Below are 21,016 nucleotides of genomic sequence, written 5' to 3'. Positions count from 1 at the left end.
TTGTATAACAGCTATAATAATAATCCATCGAAATAATTTATTTTTAGCAGATGCTAAGTATGCATTAAAAAGAAAATGTTCATAAAATTTCAGAATCTTAACTCTTTAACTAGAGGAGGCAAAACCTCATTTTTGAAAAATCTGTTGCATGAGCTACAAGATATAACAATTCGATATCAGTGTTCTCGCTACTATCTATTCGTCAAATTCAGAACCCTAATTTCTTATTAGATTAGTTGTAATAAAAATATCATATCTGAATCATCACAACTTAATTATAATAAACCAAAAAAAAGCGTTAACTTCGGTTGCTTTAATACCCTTCAAAAATACAAAAAATTCCTTTCCAGAGCTTGATTTTGATCGGTCAGTTTGTATGGCAGCTATATGCTATAATCACTCGATCTGAACAATTTCTTTGGAGATTGCACAGATGTCTTAGCCAATAACCCGTGCCAAATCAAGCACTTTATTCCGATCGTTCAGTTTGTGTGGTAGCTATATCTATAGTGACCGTTCCGACAAATGAGCAGCTTCTTGATGAGAAAAGGACGGGTGCAAAATTTCAGATCGATATCTCAAAAACTGAGGGACTAGTTCGCATATATGTATATAGACGGACGGACGAACAGACGCCCATGGCTAAATCGACTCAACTCGTCACGTTGATCTTATATATATATATATATATATAATTTTTAAAATATTTAGATATACTTTTTAGGAATTTAACCCCTTTTCGGTGTTACAAACATCGTGACAAATTTAATATACCCTGTTTAGGGTATATTGATAATATTAGATAATTTTTTTTAGCCAATAGATTATTTCAATTTATAAAAGTACAATCATTAAATAAGGCAGAACAGAAATTTGAGAGAAATTAAAAAAAAAATTTATGATTTTAAATGTAATCGCTGTTTGTGTTGATCCGGTTCCAAACTCCAAAGCTCCAATTTTTTTACCATATAAAATATTTTATTTATTCAAACGTTTCATTGTACCAAAGATACATATTTTACAAAGATTTTTTAAAGGAAAATATTCAAAACTCGGCCATTACAACGTCATTTCCGGCAGTCCCTTGGAAAAAAGGTGCCTCTGCGTTGACAGCAGATCTTTTTACAGGATTATCAGAAGTAAAAAAAATGTTTTAATTAAGACCATAAACTAGTTATTGGGCGAAGGAAAAAAAGTGAAAATTGTATTTTTGGCTAACGTTTTTACAAAAAAATGCAAGTTTTTGTGAAAATTTCTCGACTTTTTTGATTTTTAAATAGTTGTAATTCAACAAAAAAAATCTTTCGTTAAAAACTTTGATATTAATAAAACAAAATCTTTCGATCAGGCACTAGTTTGTCATATTTTCAAAAGGCTTTATAAATTTCATTAAAATCTACCAAGTGGTTTTCGAGCTGCGCTGGTCACCAATTCAAAAAACAACAGTTATGAGAAGAACGCATTTCAAGTTTTACACGAACGTTTCAGAGCGCTCGAGAACGCTTTGCTAATTATTGAATAACTCGAAAAGTATTTATTGAATTCACTTTAAATTTTGGGAGAGTATTTCTAAGATATTTAATTTAAGAAAATAAAAAAATACTGATTGCACGCAATCCAACTGATTCTTAGATTGGAACGGCTACACTTTACAGGTTGTAACTCAAAAAATATTTGAAGTATTCATTTAAAAATTTAGTATGTAATTGTTAAGATATAGACTATTTATATATGTAAGTATAAAATATCGAAATTTCACAATAAGTAATTAGATATAATATTTAATAATTAGGTATGAACTTTATTAAGAGTTGCGATAGACAATGGATTGTAGGCGTGGGCGTTCGATTATAGCCACTTTTGTAATAATTCAAAGCAGTATTAGCAGGAGCCTAAGAGTATTCCATAAACATCTTAAAAAATGTCTAAAAAATATCTAATAATTATTACATGTATACTTGTATAATTTGCGAGTGTGCAGTAGTCTTTGATCTGCCAGAAATTGGGGTGTAGCGAATCGTATAAGCAACTGGTACAAGTATAATCAGATAGACACTTCATATAATTTCTAATATTGAGTTTACTTTGTTGTTGGTTTCGCATTTACTTTCGCCTAGAGCGGCAAAAAATAAGGGACGGCAAAATTTACTTATGTTATTATATTAAGATTTTCCCAGATTTCTGAGCACAGTAAACATTTTGCTTTTTTGTATAACATATTATATATGCCTTAAGAGAACTCCCAAAAGATGAATTGTTGAAACATTGTAAGAATCTCGAGGCTATTTTAACTTATGAGAACTCAAGCGATATAAATGCATTAAAACTTTGTGAGAAGTTGTCAGTCCTTTGCATGTTGTTAAATAGTAATTTATCTCCTCAAGATGTTTTAAATTTGTAACAGATTTAAGATTTGGTCCAAATATCAGTATTGCGCTCAGAGTCCTTTTAACTTTACCAGTAACAGTTGTAAGTCATGAAAGAGGCTGTTCTAAATTAATAATAATAAAAAATTATCTGCGATCCACCATGACACAAAATAGATTATCTGGATGGGCTATGATTTCAATAGAGCACAAGGTTTGCGACAGTATAAATTTATCTGATGTTATTAAAGATTTTGCAGAACAAAAAGGGCGAAGAAAATTACTATAATTACGAGGTAGGATTAAATATTCTCTAAAAAACTATTTAATTTTGGTTTCATTATTTTAAAAAATAACTAATTTGTTTTGTAGTAACATAATTGTTTTTTATCAGTATTAAATTATAAAACAAATCTTTTGTTGTGTTTTTTTATACGTATGAACCTTAACTTAAATTATAAGAACCGATTGGCCATAATTAACCATTAAACAGCTTGGTCCTAATCTTTTTACCTTCTGAAACGATTTTGATAAATATTGTTTATTGTTCCTTTGTTAAAGAGGACAACATGATACATAGGCAGCATTAGCCCGAAACAGGGAAAAATAGCACAAGGGAAAAGGGCCTCTTTTACGGAGCAGTGAGTCGCAATAGGTTGATGATGATGATAAAGTTTAAAGGTACATAAATATGTCGATAAAAAAATAAATCAATTTCTGTGAAATTCCTTATAAAGACATACATGTATACTTACTAACATAAAAACACTCATCAACTTTCGTATAGTATACTTCTTCAGAAGGCCCAAAAGACTGACGTGAATATTATAGGTAGGCATAATCCCAACAACATCACGTATTTTATGTAGGTACTTGTATACTTAGCATCCCCAACAAAACTATCTCATGACTTATATAGCTTTGTGTATGTAAAGGGCGGCGAAAATAATATTTGCCCGGAGCGGCTAAATAGCTACATCGGACCCTACAGCCGAACTAAGTTCCGGCTTATGTTAAATTGGTGTGCAAGTGGTAGATTCCATAAGGTAGATTAGTAAGGTAATTGGTAGATTCCATAAGTATTTCATTAGAGTTTCAGAAAAGGTATTCACGTTTTTCTGCGCAATTTAATCACACACGTTGAAGATTAAAGTCGCGCACTTCAAAATAATTTGCAAACAAAAATAGTGAATGAGATATATAAATATTGAGATATATAATGCGGTTTATTTATATATATATATTTACTTACCTATATATGTATATAGACACACTTATAAATACACCTATACTTAATTGCGAATCTACAATGATCAAAAACAAAACTTAATAAGTGTCTTTTGTTTATTTTTAAAGTTTTTTATTATTGTTTTCCTATTTTTCTATTGTCACTGCTTGTGTTTTTTTTTTATAATTGCGTATGTGCTTATAATCAACTGTAGACACAAAATAATTCAATGACGGACAACAATTGCTGCTTAATTTTTTGTTTATTTAATTCCCACCCGCGACTGTCCGTTGATTAGTCATTTATTGTTATTCTTGTCTTTGATTATTAGGTAAACACTTACGCATCGACTATGTTATAACGACAGTGTATAATCCAACTACGTATAGATAGATATGAAATTTATTAACTTTTTCACGGTTTCAATCGCAACGCAATGCGAGCAAGTGAAGTTTAAAGGGTAGTGCAAATAAGCTTCAAAATTTTAGAATTACATGCTCAATTAAAATGTTTATCTCTCAAGCGAATTTCACTCAGTGATAGTCGTGCAATTTGCTAACAAATCTATGAATTAGAAATCTTAACCAATAAAATATTTAATTAAAAGTGAAAAATGATAAAGCTAACTTCTAGCTATACTGCAGATAACTAAGTCAACTTTAACGTTTCTTCTACAAAAACCGGAATCGGAGTTTAACAATATTGATATATATATCTGATAATATTTATAATACAAGTATCGATAAAATAATTGAATTTCCGGTATTATCTTCCTTGTTTGAAATTAAAATTAATTGAACTAATCTGTGATTATAATTTGGTATGTAAACGGTTTAATAACTACCTTCAAATCTAAAGTAATCGACATAGTTTCGCCTAATTGTGTTCTTTCTAATGCTTATAAGAGTTATCATGACGCTTTAGTGCACTTATTTGGACTAACTTTTTCTGCTCGTACACTGGCTTACGATATCGTATAAAAGAGAGCTTTGAAAGCTCGTTCAGTTCAAGAGCACCAATAAATTAATGAACGAAGAAGCCAGCAAACATTAGATGCCGTTGTCTTTTAAAATTCAGAGCATTAGTATCCTTGTATCTCTCTTTCGATCTCACTTTATCAATCTCTCACTCTCTTTCGTATTTTAAATAAAAATTAGTTTTATTAGTTCACTACCAACAAAACTTACAAAAACTTCCTGCATTTCAAAACGGGCTTATTCTTGTAAAAAAAACGGCTAATCGTGAATTAATAATTTTTTTTTATTATTTAGAAATTAGGTATTTTAGTAATTAAATTTTTGTTTAATCTTCAGTCAGTTGTTTTAATTAAAATATCTGGTAGTAATTAAATATTTAGAAATTTTATAAAAAAAGTGCAACCCCGTTAAAACTTGAGCTTTAACTTGTATTTCAAACCTGATTTGTATTTTAAACCTGAAACACTTCGTTTAGTTACTGTAGTAGCCACACTCGAGTACGTTCATTCATTAATTATTTTCAAAAAATTTAAATGCATTTGCTCCTCAAAATATCGTTTTTAAAATTTATAATTAATTTTCATTAAATTTGTTTAATTTTCTTTTTATTGAAAGCACATAAATTATTCTTTAGATTTCATTTATTTTAAATATTTTAATTAAATGAACATAAGTCGCCAAATTTGTCTATAAAACTATATCGGGTTAACAGTTGTCATGGAACATTGGAATACGTGCAATTATTTTTCTTTCAAAACGGCTATTGTATGTATGTACATAATTAAACATACATTCATATATATGTATATATATTATTTAGAATTGGGTATTTAAATTTTTGAGGCAAGCTTTTTATTTTATTTTTTATAAAATTACAACAGCTTAAAAGTTTTAAATTTAACAAAAAAATGTAAAAGTGCAAGCAGAAGTTATATTGTTGATAGAGAGAGATTAATGTTTTTCGAAGATTCTTATGTTTTATTTATTTTTTGTTATATAATGTGGTAACGTTTTTAGTTTTTTTAATTTAGTCAGTTCTGAACCTTGACGGATTTTAATTTATATGTATTTTTTAAATGTTTTCATAAATGTTTGACGAAATTTTTTTATTGCTGCTGTTTTTTGTTATTTAGCCATGCCGTATTTTATTTGTTACTATTTTATATTTTTAATTTTTATATTATATGACGCTTTTGAACCTTGCCAGATTTTATTTTATTACATTATTTTTATACTCGCGCAACCTGTTGCTACAGAGTATAATAGTTTTGTTCACCTAACGGTTGTTTGTATCACCTAAAACTAATCGAGTTAGATATAGGGTTATATATATATAAATGATCAGGGTGAAGAGACGAGTTGAAATCCGGGTGACTGTCTGTCCGTCCGTGCAAGCTCTAACTTGAGTAAAAATTGAGATATCTTTATGAAACTTGGTAGACATGTTTCTTGGTACCGTGAGACGGTTGGTATTGCAGATGGGCGTAATCGGACCACTGCCACGCCCACAAAACGCCATTAATCAAAAACAAATAAATTGCCATAACTAAGCTCCGCAATAAGATACAAGACTGTTATTTGGTGCACAGGATCACATTAGGGAGGGGCATCTGCAGTTAACAATTTTTTTTAAAGTGGGCGTGGTCCCGCCTCTAATAGGTTTAATGTGCATATCTCCTAAACCGCTAAAGCTATAATAACAAAATTCACTGAGAACAAATGTTTTTAGCCCCCCTATCTACGGTGTGAAAATGAGTGATCGGGTGGCAACTCCGCCCACTCCTCATATAACGGTACTGTTAAAAACTACTAAAAGCGCGATAAATCAAGCACTAAACACGCCAGAGACATTAAATTTTATTTCTGGGATGGTATTTTGGTACGTTCAAAATTAGACAGTGGGCGTGGCACAGCCCACTTTTAGGTGAAACCCCATATATTGGGATCTGCTTAACCGATTTCAACCAAATTCGGTGCATAACGTTCTTTTCATATTTCTATGTTATATTGCGAAAATGGGCTAAATCGGACTACAACCACGCCTATTTCTTATATAACACCATTTTCAATTCCATCTGATTCTTTCACTTTCCACTATGCATATCAAGCCACAATGATTATATCGGGGTAAAACTTTGCGTGAATAATACGTTTAATGTATGTATGTTTTTTTTTTAATTGCTATCACATTACATACATAGCCCATACATAACCGCATAATTTTACACTTTAATAAGATTTTGCACACGTGAGCCATCTAAAACGTGTCTGCTCTTCAACACAGATGATTATTAATATTCGCTGTTATTTATTATTCCACCTATTTTTATTTATTTTTGATTTTTATTTTACTTTTACTCCCTCCTAAGCCTCTCATAACACTTATCATAACAACAACGGTTTGGCAGCACAAAGGTAATGCTATAGCATTATTAATGGTTAGTGCCAAAACTATTTTTTTTATCCACTTTTCACCATACTTTTCTCGGCTTCTCCTACTTATAGACTTAAAAGGCGACCAGATCTCCCTTAGCGCTGAGCTATTTCCTATTAACATATGTGCTTGTAGGAGTATTTTATGTTTTTATATATTTTTTTCATGATTTTTTACTTTTTTGTTTCTGTTTTCGCCTTGTGTGTACGTCTTTCGTTTCTTTGCGGTTGCCCACTACAAAAAGTGGGACAATCCCATGCCTCAAGTACTCACACAAGTACTCGCTGGCATACACAATAATCATAAGTCGGGAAGTCTTCATAACCATGAAAGCGCGCGAAAAAGCACTTAAGTGCACATGTGTGTATGTGTGATTTCTTTATATATTTATCTGATTACACTTTTCTGCGCTTATTATTATTATAATGTACAATAATGTTGTTTTTGCTTTTTAATATGCGTCAATTGTCATTCTTATTGATTCAACAGAAGAAGAAAACTGATTTCAATTTCAACTTTTCTATGCAATCATCAATTTATCCAATATTAGTAATTTTTATTGACTTACGGTATTATAAAATTTTAATTTTTTTATTTCAGCAAGCTTTTACAATTACAACACATGAAAGCTGGTCATGAATGAACGCAAAGTACAAGTTATATGAGGTAAGTGTTATTTAATTTAAGGTAATTGTTACTGTTTATTGTGTCGAACAAAAGTGAAAACGGGGAATTTTCGATCGTTATGTGTTCAGTACTAAATCACATTTGTTCAAAACCGCGTTTCTAGTGATTTGCTGGTAGTGTCTTTAAAATCAAAAAAGACTTTAGCTAAGTAACGTCTGCGACTGATTTTAGCGGCTTCCATATTATTGACATTCCTTACTACATACAACAACCGTATATGTATGTTTATGTGTGTAATAGTAGCTTATGAACTTTTAGCTCTTTTTATTTAGAACTAATAGTTTCAAATTATGGCTGTAATGCAATAAAGTTCGATATTTTTGCTATAAACTTTTGATCGAACTTTGCAACAGCATAGGTTTTGCCTAGATTTTTTCCAAATACTCTATTTTGACCCGACAGGTGCTTTTTAATAGTATAAAAGTTTATAAAAAGATTTTTTTTTCTCATATTGATCGGTCAGTGTGGACAATTTCTTTGGAGATTTTAACACATGCTGAGTTTCGTGAAGATACCCTGTCAAATAAAAAAGTGTTCGATACAGGAAATTAATTTTGAGCGTTCAGTTTTTGTAGCAGCTATATGCTACAGTAATCAGATATCGGCGGTTCCGACAAATGTGCAGCTTTTTGGTGAGGAAAGGAGGTGTGTCAAATTTTAGGTCGTTAGCTCAAGAACTTAGTGACTAGTTTACTTATATAGAGACGGACAGACAGATGCACATAGCTAAATCGATTTAGCTCGTCATGCTGATCATTTGTATATGTATGTATATATTTTATAGAATCTCTGACGTTTCCATTTAGGTGTTACAATCTTCGTGACAAACTTAATATACTCTGTTCAGGGTATAAGAATGCGCGAGTTAGAAGCTAGCTTGCATAAGTGGTTTTAATAAGTTCTCTCAAGTATCTCAAATTTAAACGATTTATACTACTAGTGATGTAACTGCCATGACTGCATTAAAAAGAAGGAAGTTAATGAAACCCTAAATGAATACCCGCGTTCATACAGCTCTTCGGACGGCATCTATTTAAAGTTTAGCAACATGGGTGCCTGGAGACATGTGATACTCAAGTAAATTGGAAAGCTATTTTGCCCCTCTCCATTGCATTTAGTTAAGATTTAAAAATTTCCTTGCTAATGGGCTTAAAAGGACGTTTTTAACGCCTTTAGATCTAATTTGTACTACTTCGTTCTCACTTCAAGGATGGTCTAAAGTGTTCGACATTTCAGTACCCTTTTAAGTAAAATGCCTAGGTTACTATAACTGATGTTATACTTCAGCTTAGATAATATTTCCTTAAGGGATCATGTGATTTTGCATATCACAGTGACTATAATGCTCGTATATAGTTTTTTCTGAGAAATACTAAGTGTTTAAATTATAGTCCACACCGAAAGCTCTACCGTAGATCTTGCAAAGTATAATTAGGTAGGTCATAGGACTGATCCTCGTACCGAAGATAACCTAGGATCGTGCTTGGACAGCTGGGCACACTGGTCTTTTGTGATTGCCAAAATTCCTAGATATAGAGTTATAGATCGCAAACGTTTTGAAGCGTTTTAAACCCACAATTAATTTGTTAAGGCGGTTCATATCAATCCCAGCCACTACGCCAGGATCGCCGAAGATATGTCCACCCAGCGGTTTCAACCTCCATCTGCCAAACGGTTAATAATGTAGGGAATGTGCCTACCGAATCTCAATCTGATGAAATTGGGCTAAGAGCGCCCTCTTTAGTGAGCTCATCCGATTTGCATTTTCCAACGATTCCACTGTGACTAGGCACTAAACAAGTTGAATAACGAAGTAGCTTGATGCTACTGACAGACAGAGGTCAAATATTCATTTACTAGTCTTGAGCGCCCTGTCAGCGAGTTCATGGCCAGTAAAGCCACTCTGCTATCGGAGTGAAAACACAGTGTGCATTGCACACCTCTCTGAAGGAAGCTGCACTATCTGGAAGCTTGAAGCTAGAGTTGTTGGAGAAGACTTCACCTCCCACCTTTCCCAAAGCTTCGATTCACCCGTGAAAAAGCGCACTGCACCTATTCTCGAGCGGCGTTGCCTCACCCACAAATCACAGGATTTCAGAATGTCTTTGTTTAATAAGAATGACATTGAGTGCCATTGTTAGTGTTGTCCTTAGTGAACCACAGGTGAAAATGAGGACAGCTCGGGTGTGGTTTGTCCGCTCTCTACCAGCAACAACCCCATACAACATTATTGGTTTATCCACTGTTTCATTGAGCTAGAACACCCCTTTGGTGAAGAAACCCCACCTCTTTTCAATTGATCCTCTGCAGCAGTAGTAGCTAACCAATATCCTCCTCATTCTCTCCTCAATGTTTGGCCTCCACAAAAGCATCCTATGCAAGATAATTAGTAATTATTTCGTTCTACACATCAAGAGCTGAGAGGTTAACAGTTTAATTTTTGAGTGTTAAAAATTACCTCAACAAATTGAATATACCAAATTTCATTTAAAATCTTTCTTGTAAAGCGCTCGACTGCACTCAGAATCTTGCTTCGTGCTATGGTATTTTAAAATACAACCCTAATTAACATACAAATTTATTTAACGACGATAACGCATTTCACGCTCTGCGTCAGCAACACTCAATTTATTTTCATTTAAGATATCATCTGCACAGGCCTCCCTTAGGAAGTATTAAAATTGTTTTTTTTTACAAACTCACTCAACTAAACTTTCCAGCCACCCCTTCATCGCCCCAACAATCGCCAACCAACAACCACCAGCCAATTTCCTGCATTTTCAAGTTTTCATTGCGGTTTAGTAATTTTCAGTGGTCCTACTTCTTTCACACTTCTAAAGCCGTATGACCACCACAAGCAGCTTGAATTCTGTATGTGGCACGAATCTGTTTTTTGCTTCCCTTGCAGCATGCCTCCTTTCTCTCACGCTCTGGCTTTTAGATATGAAAAAAAGTTATAATAAACTGCAGGCAAAAAAGCGAAGACGAATATTCATCATCATTCATAATTTTTTATAGCGTTGCGGTCAAACCGCTTGTGCTGCTTATTTGTGTGTTACTTTCGACGAAAGCTTCATTATTTGAACAACTCATATGTCTTACATTGAAGTAAATTGTAAGGTATATAAGATATTTTGGCAGGATAGTTTTAAAGCTTAGAAATTAAATTTATGATTTTTGGGTTTTTGTGGATAGTTCACATTTCATTGACTGTCTTCCTCTGGCATATTTAAGGAAGGAATAACAATTATTTGCCAATTTAAAGAAGAACTCAAATTGTCTTTCAAGATGAGGATGTCACTTTTTGCTATATTTGTATTCATATGTAGGAGATTAGGTCCTGGCCTGATGAGGTAGGAAGACGTGAGATAAATGAATGGATCAATATATTAATTACTAATAAAGCGGGCAGAAGGCTGAAAAACTGATATTTCCATATGAGAAGACTAACCGCAATAAAGATGGTGCTATTTTGGTAGTCTGCTTTTTAATGTAGCGTTCAAGAATTTAAACTATATATAGGTAGAAATAAAACTTGTATCAAAAATTATTTTGATGAGTTCCTTTAAGATTCGAGAATATTTAGACAGAGAAAATGTTTAGAGAGCAGAACTCAAATCAAATTACCAGGAATGGCGAATCGAAGAATACTACAATATAATTCATAAATCCTCATAGACCGAATTTTCAGCTGCGAATCACGTCTGAATCACAACAAAACTGTTCGAATCACTGCGCAAACTTCGACCAAGCCAAGATTAACGATCGGGAAGCTTTTCCTAAATCATCTGGTGTGAGCGCTTGCCTACGGTCAAACACTTAATACAGATCTGTACTGACAACAATTAGACCGTATGATGAAAGTAATCTCCTAGAAAGGGCCAGCTTGGTAAATAGAATAAGAACTGTTTTTCATCAAATCGATAGTGATTCGCTAAAAGCTCCGAAAGCTTGGTTGGGAGCTTCTTATGCATCCACCTTAAAGGCTGGACTTGGCACCAAGTGAAAACTATCGGTTTATATGTTATATATAGCGAATGATTTTGCTGGCGAAAAATTTTCCTCAAGAGAATCTTGTGAAAGTCAACTGTACCAGTTTTCTATATACGCGAACCAGTCCTTCAGTTTTTGAGATATCGATTTGAAACTTTATACACGTCCTTTTCTATATAGCTGCCATGCAAACTGAACGATTAAATTAAAGTCCTTTTTTTATTAGACGAGATATCTTCACGAAATTCGGATTGGATTCTTATTGCAAAAGCAACGCCACAGTTTCCGAACAAATTGTTCAGAACGAACCACTATAGCGTACAGCTGCCATACAAACGATTAAAATCATGACAAAGATTTTTATAAAAGATCTTTCGTGATAAGGAAAAAACTAGCGAATAGTATTCCGTTGGTTGCAAAGCGTTGGCTGGTTACCAGGTACAAATATGTAGGCGACTTTTGGAACAAACTGCCTCTCAAACTTTCCATACCACAACCGAAGTTTCTGCCGTTCATCCCTGGAACTCTTTATTCATCAGTCGCCGCCATGGTCTGTCGATTACTCACTGGTGAACTGTATGCACCAGCTTGTCAGTTGCAATTAAAACTTTTAAAATTAAAATTAAATTTGCATTAAAGTGGTGCTACGATTTCTCCCACCCTAGTTTCATTTAGCCAATGGTTTGTGCTTCTCTTTTTTTTTTGTCAATTAGTTGAAGCGCTTACCATTTACCATCAGTTGTTGCTGTTGCTTCTTGCAACTTTGCACAACTTTATGGTATCATAGTCTAGTTGTTTTGTAATGCTCGTACTCTTTAGCGAAGATCAAAAATAATTAAAAGAATGTGCGTTGCTAATTCAATGTTTATATCGTTGGCAATTTTCAAGTTATAATACACACAAACATACTTACATCTTATATTATATAAGTTAGTATGTGTTTCACCAGGTCCAACAGGATTTCATTGGTTTTTCTCACTCTCTTTACTGCTGAGTAACGTTTTGCGATAATTTTTCTAATTAAATTTCTGGTGTTTGATATAGAAGTTGTTTTCAATATCAACTTAAATTACTTAAATTAATTGGTTAATTTGTAAGCACGGTAAAATCAGTTTAACCGCATCAGCATCGACAATTAATGGACGCTTAGCTGGATTTTTATATTAAGAAGATCATAAATCCATTAAATTGTAGCTATACTTCTAAGCGACAATACTTAAAAAAAACAACGGTAAAAAAATAATCGAAGAAAATTCTTAAATCGTTAAAAGCTGGGAAATCTTTACATATAATGTTTTTATAGATTGAGTTATGTGTCATGTGAATGCAAAAAATTCATAAAGGTTCGTGCCTAAGAGTGCTTTTTATTAATTAATAGTTCGAGATTCTTAAAATGTGTGGCCGTTAGATTATATTTTCTACTAAGACTGTTTAGGTCTAATGTAAGACTGTTTAGGTCGTTTGTATAATACAAATTTCTATTAAAAGGCATATGTTTTGTAGCCTAGTGGCGGATTAAAGAAACGAACAAAATAAACCATTAATATGTAATCAATTTACTATATATTATATATATCCTGTGTGCTAAAGCTTCGGTGCAATAGAAGTTAACGTTTTTTATTATTTTTTTTTGGAATTGAGAAAAGTCGAAATGACGTTAAATATTTTGGCTGACCCTTATTTATCAAAAACTAACTATCCCGACATTTCCCATTACGAATTAGCCCCTTAGAATTTGTCGAACAATATTTAAGGATTCCCAGTGTTTTGTTGTAATAACATTTTAAAGTCACCACATTCTTTTTTTTCTTAAGAAGCGTACTATGTTTGCAGTCACAACCCATAATTCTATAATTCGGTTTAAACTTTACTCACACAATATAGAAACATATGTTGAGCATATTTTGCTTATGAACTATGTAAATTTAATAAAAACCAGCTGTGTATCTATACTTCTATATGAGCTCTATGTGTTTGCTGGCATGTGACTCTTCTTTGCTGACATAAAACGAATAATAAAACTAAAAATATTTTGGAATTCAGAGTACTAAAGTGCCTTGCTTACCAGTATGATCAACAACTTGAATGAACATTAAAAGCTGTCTTCGTTGCTTCTTTTTCATTTTTGCAGACTCGTAAAAGACAAGTAGGGTGCCAATTATTTTGCTACTTGCACTTTGGAAATAAAGAAAAATTAAAGTAACGTGCATATATTGCGAGTATATATATACATAAATGAGTGGATATGGGATATTTGAAGCATATGGTCTTACAAACATTTTGTGCAAAATTGGCACTTAGTTGCTAAGTGCTGGTGGAGATGGAAATCTCTGCAGTGGTTTTCCGTATATTTTCGTTATTTAAAAAACACAGAAAATTCAAATTTAATGAGGAATGTTTATTATTATTCGAAAGAAATTTTTTTGAAGATTATCTCTTTCAAATTTTGGCCGCCTCTACGGCTCAGATGGTCCATCTGTGGAGTCCAATTTTCGATGACTCGTTCCAGCATTTCGACTGGTAACTGGCGAATGACACGCGTGATATTTTGCTACAATGCCTAAATCGAAGCGGGATTGCACATAGACTCTGGACTTTACATATCCCCACAGGAAAAAGTCTAACGATATGATATCACACGATCTTGGTGGCCAATCGACCTGCCCAAAACGTGAAATTATCTGCTCACCGAAGTGTTTTCTCAATAAATCCATTGAGAGAAACACATTCTTTACAGAATGTGAATTTTCGTAATAAAGTTGAACAATTTGTAAACGTTGTTCAGGCGTAAGTTTTTTCATTAAGAAATGCCAAATAATATTACAGCTTGACACGACACACCCGTAATCTGTCAAAAAAAGGCTATTGAAAAAAGTATCTCTACTTGGATACTCGTTATATAGGTATGTTCCAAATTTTCGATTATATAGAGTTTAGTAATAGAATTTCATTTTTTTTTGTTTGTATTAAACTGAAGGCTTTGTTTAACATACCATAGTTAAAATGATCCGATTTAGATCAAATATTCACCGTTTTATTCGATAGCTTGTTGCCATTTTGAGTGGAATTTCATAATGCCAAGAATGGTAGAAACCCTCTTCTCTATTGAAAAAAAATTAGAAACAAACGATTTTCACAAGCTTCTCTAGAGGCGAATTTTTCACCAGCAAATCACTCTTTGGCAAATGGACAGGAACAGGTAGTAATCACTTGATGATAGGTTCAGATATAAGGTGGATGTATAAGAACCTAACAGCCAAGCTCCCGGAGCGTCTCGCGAGTCACTATCGATGTGTGTGGACTAGCGTTGTCTTGATGAAACACAATTCCTCTCATATTGGCTTTCCATTTTTAGGCGATTGCTTCCTTAAGACGGTCCACTTGTTGACCGTACAAGTCCGAATTAAGAATTTGGCCGCAAATTCCACTAACCATGTATCAAAACCTTCCTGACCGTTTATCTGGGCTTGACCACCTTTTGCTCCTACTCACAGCGATTCAAACACGACACTTGAATTTATCGTAAATGTCTCCCTTTTTATCATCAATAACCATTCGCATAAGAAATGGATTGATTTTGTTGCGATTCGCATGTGGGACTATGAGGTTTTTTCGGTTATTCGTACTTAACGAATCCAAACAGTTTCTGTGCAGTGCTTAGTTCCCGGGCAATCGAAACAATGTTTTGCATAATCGATATTTTAACGATATTGTCGACTTCTTCGTACAACTTATAATTTAGTTATCCACTTTTTATTTCGCTTTAAAATAAGCCACAGTCTTGATGATTACTTTCACATGATCTATCCAGTAAGTATTCGCTTGAGGTCCAAGAACTGAAAAAAGTTACTGGTGCCAGATCCGGAGAATACGGTTGATGCAAAAGCAATTCATGGCGCAAATCAGGCAATTTTGCTATCGATTGTGAGCTTTCGTGGCCCCCTTTTTGTACAATACTTTCGCCTGCCCAAATATTTAGGTGAATTCGATGGTTAGGTCCAACTACGATAAGAAAGCATCCTCTCATAGAAACGATACAAGCTTTCCAACGTTGCTGGTGTTATTTGGTGATTAAATAGGTATTTTTTAAACATTATGTTATACCGTTGTTGTTCCTTTAATAGATTTTACTCCTCATCAGCTTATCCGAAAGACATTTGGAGGTTTACTGTCGACATTTCGAAACACTACGTGAAATCGATTGCATTTCTAGACTGATGTCTTCTCAAATAGGGCTAGTTATCATTCTCAGTGGACGAAATCCTTAGCAACTATGTAATTAATGGACGCATTAGATAGACCGATGTAGTTCTTCGCAGCTTGTACCCTTGTCTTGGACAATAATCCATGTCAAATTTCGAGAAAAAAATTTTTTTCATACAAGAACTTGATTTTGATCTATCAGTTTGTATGGCAGCTACATGCTGTAGTAGTCCAATATCGGCGGTTCCGACAAACGAGATTATCGATAACTCGATAAATAAAACGAATAAGCCATCGAACTCAATGAATTTAATTGTAAATTCGTGTTTTTTTAAACTCCTCACACTTTGTAACTGAAAACAAGACCCTGAAAAAAGGGCAAATAAATTGAGCCATTTGCGAATATAATATAATATAAACGGTTAAATGTATGTGTGTACCTTTATTATTCGTTAAAATTAAGTTTACGGGAGTCACTGTCCGTGACGCATTCAAATTACTTGTAATCGGCCAGCGTTTTAAGTGTTTATTTGCACTTTTTGTTTATTTGCATTTTTCAAGAATACGCAGTATAATTTACCTTTTTGGGTTAAATATTATTTTCTTGATTTTTTTTTTAGATTTTTGCAAGTGATGAGATGCTGTTGAAGAGCTACATATATATATTTTTGTTAAACAAAATTTTTTCAGTTTAATTTTTTTTATTTCTTTATTTTAGTGACCTCTGCAATCAGCGCTGGTTTTTTCTGCTTAAATATGACTAATTGATGCCATTGCTCTTTGTTGGAAACTTTATTTGCTTGCTGATTCTTGTAGCCGGTTTCAAATCTTCCGAATTCTTTCCACTTGTGTTTTGCATGTTTTACACTTTCTTTGATTTCTACCTCTTGGTTTTGGTTCTGCTATTTATACATATGTACACATGTGGTATATAATCACCCTTTGTTTACCTGGAAATAATCGCGAAAAATTAACACACACATACATACTGCGGTTATATTTATGTGTGCAAATCAATTTGCTCTGGAGAGAATTGTAATTATCTGTTTAATTCAATCTTTCATACATATTTACATGTCAATGATTATCGCCGAAAGCGGGAACTGCAAAGTCAATTTGCCAATTGAGGTTATGCGGTATTTGTACTTTTCTGTGGTATGGACTTTTTGGGTAAGAAGGGAAAACTTTTGATATGATATTTCAAATAAAAATTAAACAAAAATTAATATGTGTTAATAATTTCAATTACCGTAAATCTAGGATTATTTAACAGGCAGGCTGAAAAGCGGGGTTGCGAATTTTATAAAAAAAAAAATTAATTAATAATTGAATAATATTTTTGATTGAAAAATTTAAAGTTTTATAAAATTTGAATATTTTATTACAGATTTAGAATTTAATTAAAATTAAAAAAATTTAAAACATTTAAAATTTTTTTTAAAGTAAAATTTTATTAAAAATTTAAAACTTAATTAAATTTAAAATTTAGTATTTAATTAAAAATGTAGTTTTTTAATAAAACTTTTAAAACTTGTTTTTCTAAAAAAATTGAGAAAAAATAAAAAAAATCAACTCTAAATTAAAATGTAATTTTTAATCCCTAGATCATAATTAGAAATTGGAAATTTAATTTTTGATCCAAAAATCAGAAATAAAAACTGTTAAAATATTTTAAAATTAAAAAATTTAAGTAAGAAATAATAAAAATAAAAAATAAAAGATATACAAAAAGTGTTAAACTTTGTTGAGATTTTTTTGTAAGTTTTCCTTTTACAAAAATTACCAAAATGGTAGAACACGAAGTACGAAAGTGTGAAATATGAAATTTAAAATTCATAAACTCAATTTTTATTTTATAAACTTGGGATTGACATTTTTTTTTTTTCCAATCTGGTATTTAGGCTAAAATTTTTACTGCTTAATTCGATTTTTAGATTAAAAATTCAATTTTAATTTAACAATTCGGTATTTAGAAGTAGAAAAAAATTTAAGTAATATTTGTTATAAACTGGGGATTTAAATTTCTTTCAATTCGGTATTGTTAATTAAATTTTCATTTAAATTTATGACCGAAATTTATTTTTTAATTTCCAATCCGTTGTTTAGGGTAGAAATTTGTAAATTATTTTTTTTAAGATTTTCAGGAATGCAAATTTAAACAAAAACTTAACTTAAATGTTAATTAAATTGTATTTTTATTGCATTATTTGCAACCGTGTTGAAAAGTGTTTTTGTCATTTTAAAGAAAAAAACTTTATTTGGCCAAATACTTAAATTTTGTTTAAAATATATATCGATATTTTTAAAAAATTTTATTTGAAAAACAGATTATGAGGAATTCAAAATTTTTATTTATTTATTTATGTATATGTATATATGAAAAAATAATTTTTTTAGTCACAATTATAGCAATAATAGTCGTGATATTAAGTAAATATAACTTTTAACTAAATATTCTTCACCCAAGACATTTTTTAGTCACGATAATATTTTCACACAAAAAATTAGTAGGAATTTAAGTACTGCATAAAAGCCGTTTTTTTTAATACAAAAATGGTATCAGTCTCTTAAACACTTTTTATATATTTAAAACTATAATTTCAGACTTTTTTAATTAAATTTTTTTATAGGTGTGCTATTTCATAAATATATTATCGGGTCTTAATTTTTATTATTGTATTTTTTTGAAAATATTCGTGAAAAATTACAAAAATTTACAAAACGTTGTTAATACATAACAATATATGTACATATGCATATGTGGAATAAAATGTGAATTTAAACAACCAAAAGTATCAAACCACCATCAGTCTTTATTAGTATCTGGCATATAAGTATCTATATTTTTATTATAATTCATAAAGGTGAAAATCTTGTTATATCATTAATATATCTCTCTTAAATACATTTGAACAACTTAAAAAAAAGCAATATTATTATTACATTCCACACCGCCGCATTCACATTGCATATCTTGCTGACGCAATCCACACGTGGCAAAATACACATTCAATTTGACAGCTGCGTAATTGTGAAATTCATTGTGAACGAGTGTTGCTTATATTTCATACGGTTATGCGTGTTTGTAATTTTACTGAAGGAAAATCAACGAAAATTTAAGAAAATATTCATAAACAAAAGCGAAATTATGTGTGCTTCTAAATTGGATGAAGCGCTAGCTGATTGTGTAATAAATTTCGACAAACGCGTGTTGCTAACGGATTTAATAAATGAGTATCACATGCCAATTGTTGAAATTAGCTGTACGCTGACAAAATATTTAAAGCAACAAGAGGAGAAAGGTATCAAATACGAAAAGCGGTTTGTTGTCCATGGCCTTGAAAAGGAAGAAGTCAATAAAGAGATATTTACTATCGTGAAAGGTGAAGCAAAGCTAAATGAATGGTTAAGTAAATTTAAAGATGCCGAGTCTGCACTTTACTCCGTTGAGATAGCCGGTGGCGCGAAAGCGCCTGCTGACGAGTTAAAACCGGTAACATGGTGCGCTATTAAAATAGAGGATTTACAAATGCGTATGAGTGTCCCTAAACAAATGAATGGCAATGCTGCAAAGGTGGCTATTAACGCACCCGTTAGAGTGGAAAGTAAAGCAGATCTTAAACAGCCGAAAGGAATTGCGAGCGCTTTTGCCAAAAATAAACCAAGAAACATTACAGATAGTAGCACTTCCATAAATGTTAAAAAACAAGGTGAGAGCACATCTGAAACTAAAGCAGCGGCAACAGCTAAAACATCACCCCAAGATAAAACAAAAAACGAATTGGATGCTATCAAGAAGTCACCACAGAAAACATACGAACAGAAAGAAGTTTCGCCAAAAGACAAAAAAGCAGCCGCGGAAATTAGTGGTAAAAAAGGTATTAGTAACTTTTTTGCGCCCAAAGGTAAAAATACTGCAGAAAATACGGGTAAAGCCGCTACTGGTGTCATTCGTCAAAAGTCGCCCAAGAAATTGAATGACTTCTTTAAAAAGCAAACTGATGCCAAGGAAAAAATCAAAAAAGAAGCAGAAAAAGCCAATACTTCAGCACAACTATTCGACGAAAAAGATGAGGATGAGCAGAAGGAGGACAGTAAAATTCGAGTGGACGAAGAGGCACCAGTTGAGGTGCACGTAGAATCCTCTGACGAAGAAGAAGAGATCAATAAGTTGCGACGCAAAGTGATAGAAGCCGAAAAGGCAGAATCAGCTACAAGCAGTCGAAAACGTTTGCGCATCGAAGACTCGGATGAAGATGAAGAGAATGAAGTGGCAGAAGAAGGGCAACCACAGCCAAAGCAAGGCAAAATCGATGTAGAAGAAGTGACTGAGATAGCTGCTACACCGCCAAAATCAGAAACATACTTGGATGAGGATGGTTTTGTCATTACAATTAAGTCTAAAACTCATGCGAAACCATCAGCTGCAGCTGCACGCCAAAGAACACCAAAGAAGACAAGCCCGAAGGAAAGCAAATCTAAGCCAACACCACCCGCCAAGACGAAGCAGGGCAACATCATGAATTTCTTTAAAAAGAAGTAGTTGTTGAAAATCTCAGAATTATGAAATTTAATATATAAGAATTTTATCTCTATTGAATAAAATATTGTTACAAAATGAAATTTATTTTTTATATAATTATTCCGTGCCAAAATATGAAACGAAGAACACAAACTTGTTTGTCTATCGGCAATCGATAATTTCACCCCATAAATATTAGCTGTTTAATATTAATTTAAAAGTGTTAACATAGTATATTTTAAATTTTACAGGTGTACTTTCTTATAGCAATACTTTATATTACATATATGCTGGCAAGCTGTACACTCTTGCTGCCTTCCTACACGAAACGCGTAACTACTAGTCCTCCACTGCCGCACTAAACACACACAAAAATGGTGCGCTTCGAGCCTTTAGGTCAAAAAATGTTCACACGCCGCAATTGGCTGCTACGTTGCAGTATATTGATCAACATCCTGGTCATACTCTACATATGCAGTCATGTTATGATTGGCAATGGCACCGGTTTTAATGGCAGCAACACTTTCTTCATACAGGAACACGGTGTGGATACAGCGAATAGCGTAAGTAACTCATATAAAGCCTAATAGATGTATGTAGATATGC

At 32.5% G+C, this 21,016-nt stretch overlaps 2 protein-coding genes and 1 long non-coding RNA gene across 9 annotated transcripts in view; 2 read left to right on the top strand and 1 right to left on the bottom strand.

Moving 5' to 3' along the window:
• LOC106614858 (beta-1,4-glucuronyltransferase 1) overlaps positions 1-21,016 on the top strand; it is a 270,214-nt gene that overhangs the window by 242,648 nt on the left and 6,550 nt on the right. For all 7 annotated transcript variants that reach the window (XM_036371026.2, XM_036371023.2, XM_036371024.2 and 4 more), the window contains 2 exons: positions 7,606-7,671; positions 20,662-20,973. In XM_036371026.2, the coding sequence (XP_036226919.2) occupies positions 20,785-20,973 (189 nt within the window). In that variant the 5' untranslated portion in view covers positions 7,606-7,671; positions 20,662-20,784. The remainder of the gene's footprint in view (positions 1-7,605; positions 7,672-20,661; positions 20,974-21,016) is intronic.
• On the bottom strand, positions 13,891-17,027 carry LOC138856274 (uncharacterized). Its single transcript, XR_011395439.1, has 3 exons — positions 16,329-17,027; positions 14,679-16,255; positions 13,891-14,533 (listed from the first exon to the last, which is right to left on the bottom strand). It is a non-coding gene; the product is annotated as an uncharacterized lncRNA (long non-coding RNA).
• On the top strand, positions 18,921-20,511 carry PolD3 (DNA polymerase delta subunit 3). The gene has a single exon (XM_014230785.3). The coding sequence runs from the start codon at positions 19,037-19,039 to the stop codon at positions 20,429-20,431; it is 1,395 nt and encodes a 464-aa protein (XP_014086260.1). The 5' UTR covers positions 18,921-19,036; the 3' UTR covers positions 20,432-20,511.

Source organism: Bactrocera oleae, chromosome 3, assembly GCF_042242935.1.
Source record: "Bactrocera oleae isolate idBacOlea1 chromosome 3, idBacOlea1, whole genome shotgun sequence".
In the NCBI taxonomy this organism is placed as follows: Eukaryota; Metazoa; Arthropoda; class Insecta; order Diptera; family Tephritidae; genus Bactrocera; species Bactrocera oleae.
The sequence above is the reverse complement of the archived record's forward strand: the minus strand, read 5'-3'. Positions and strand labels throughout refer to the sequence as shown.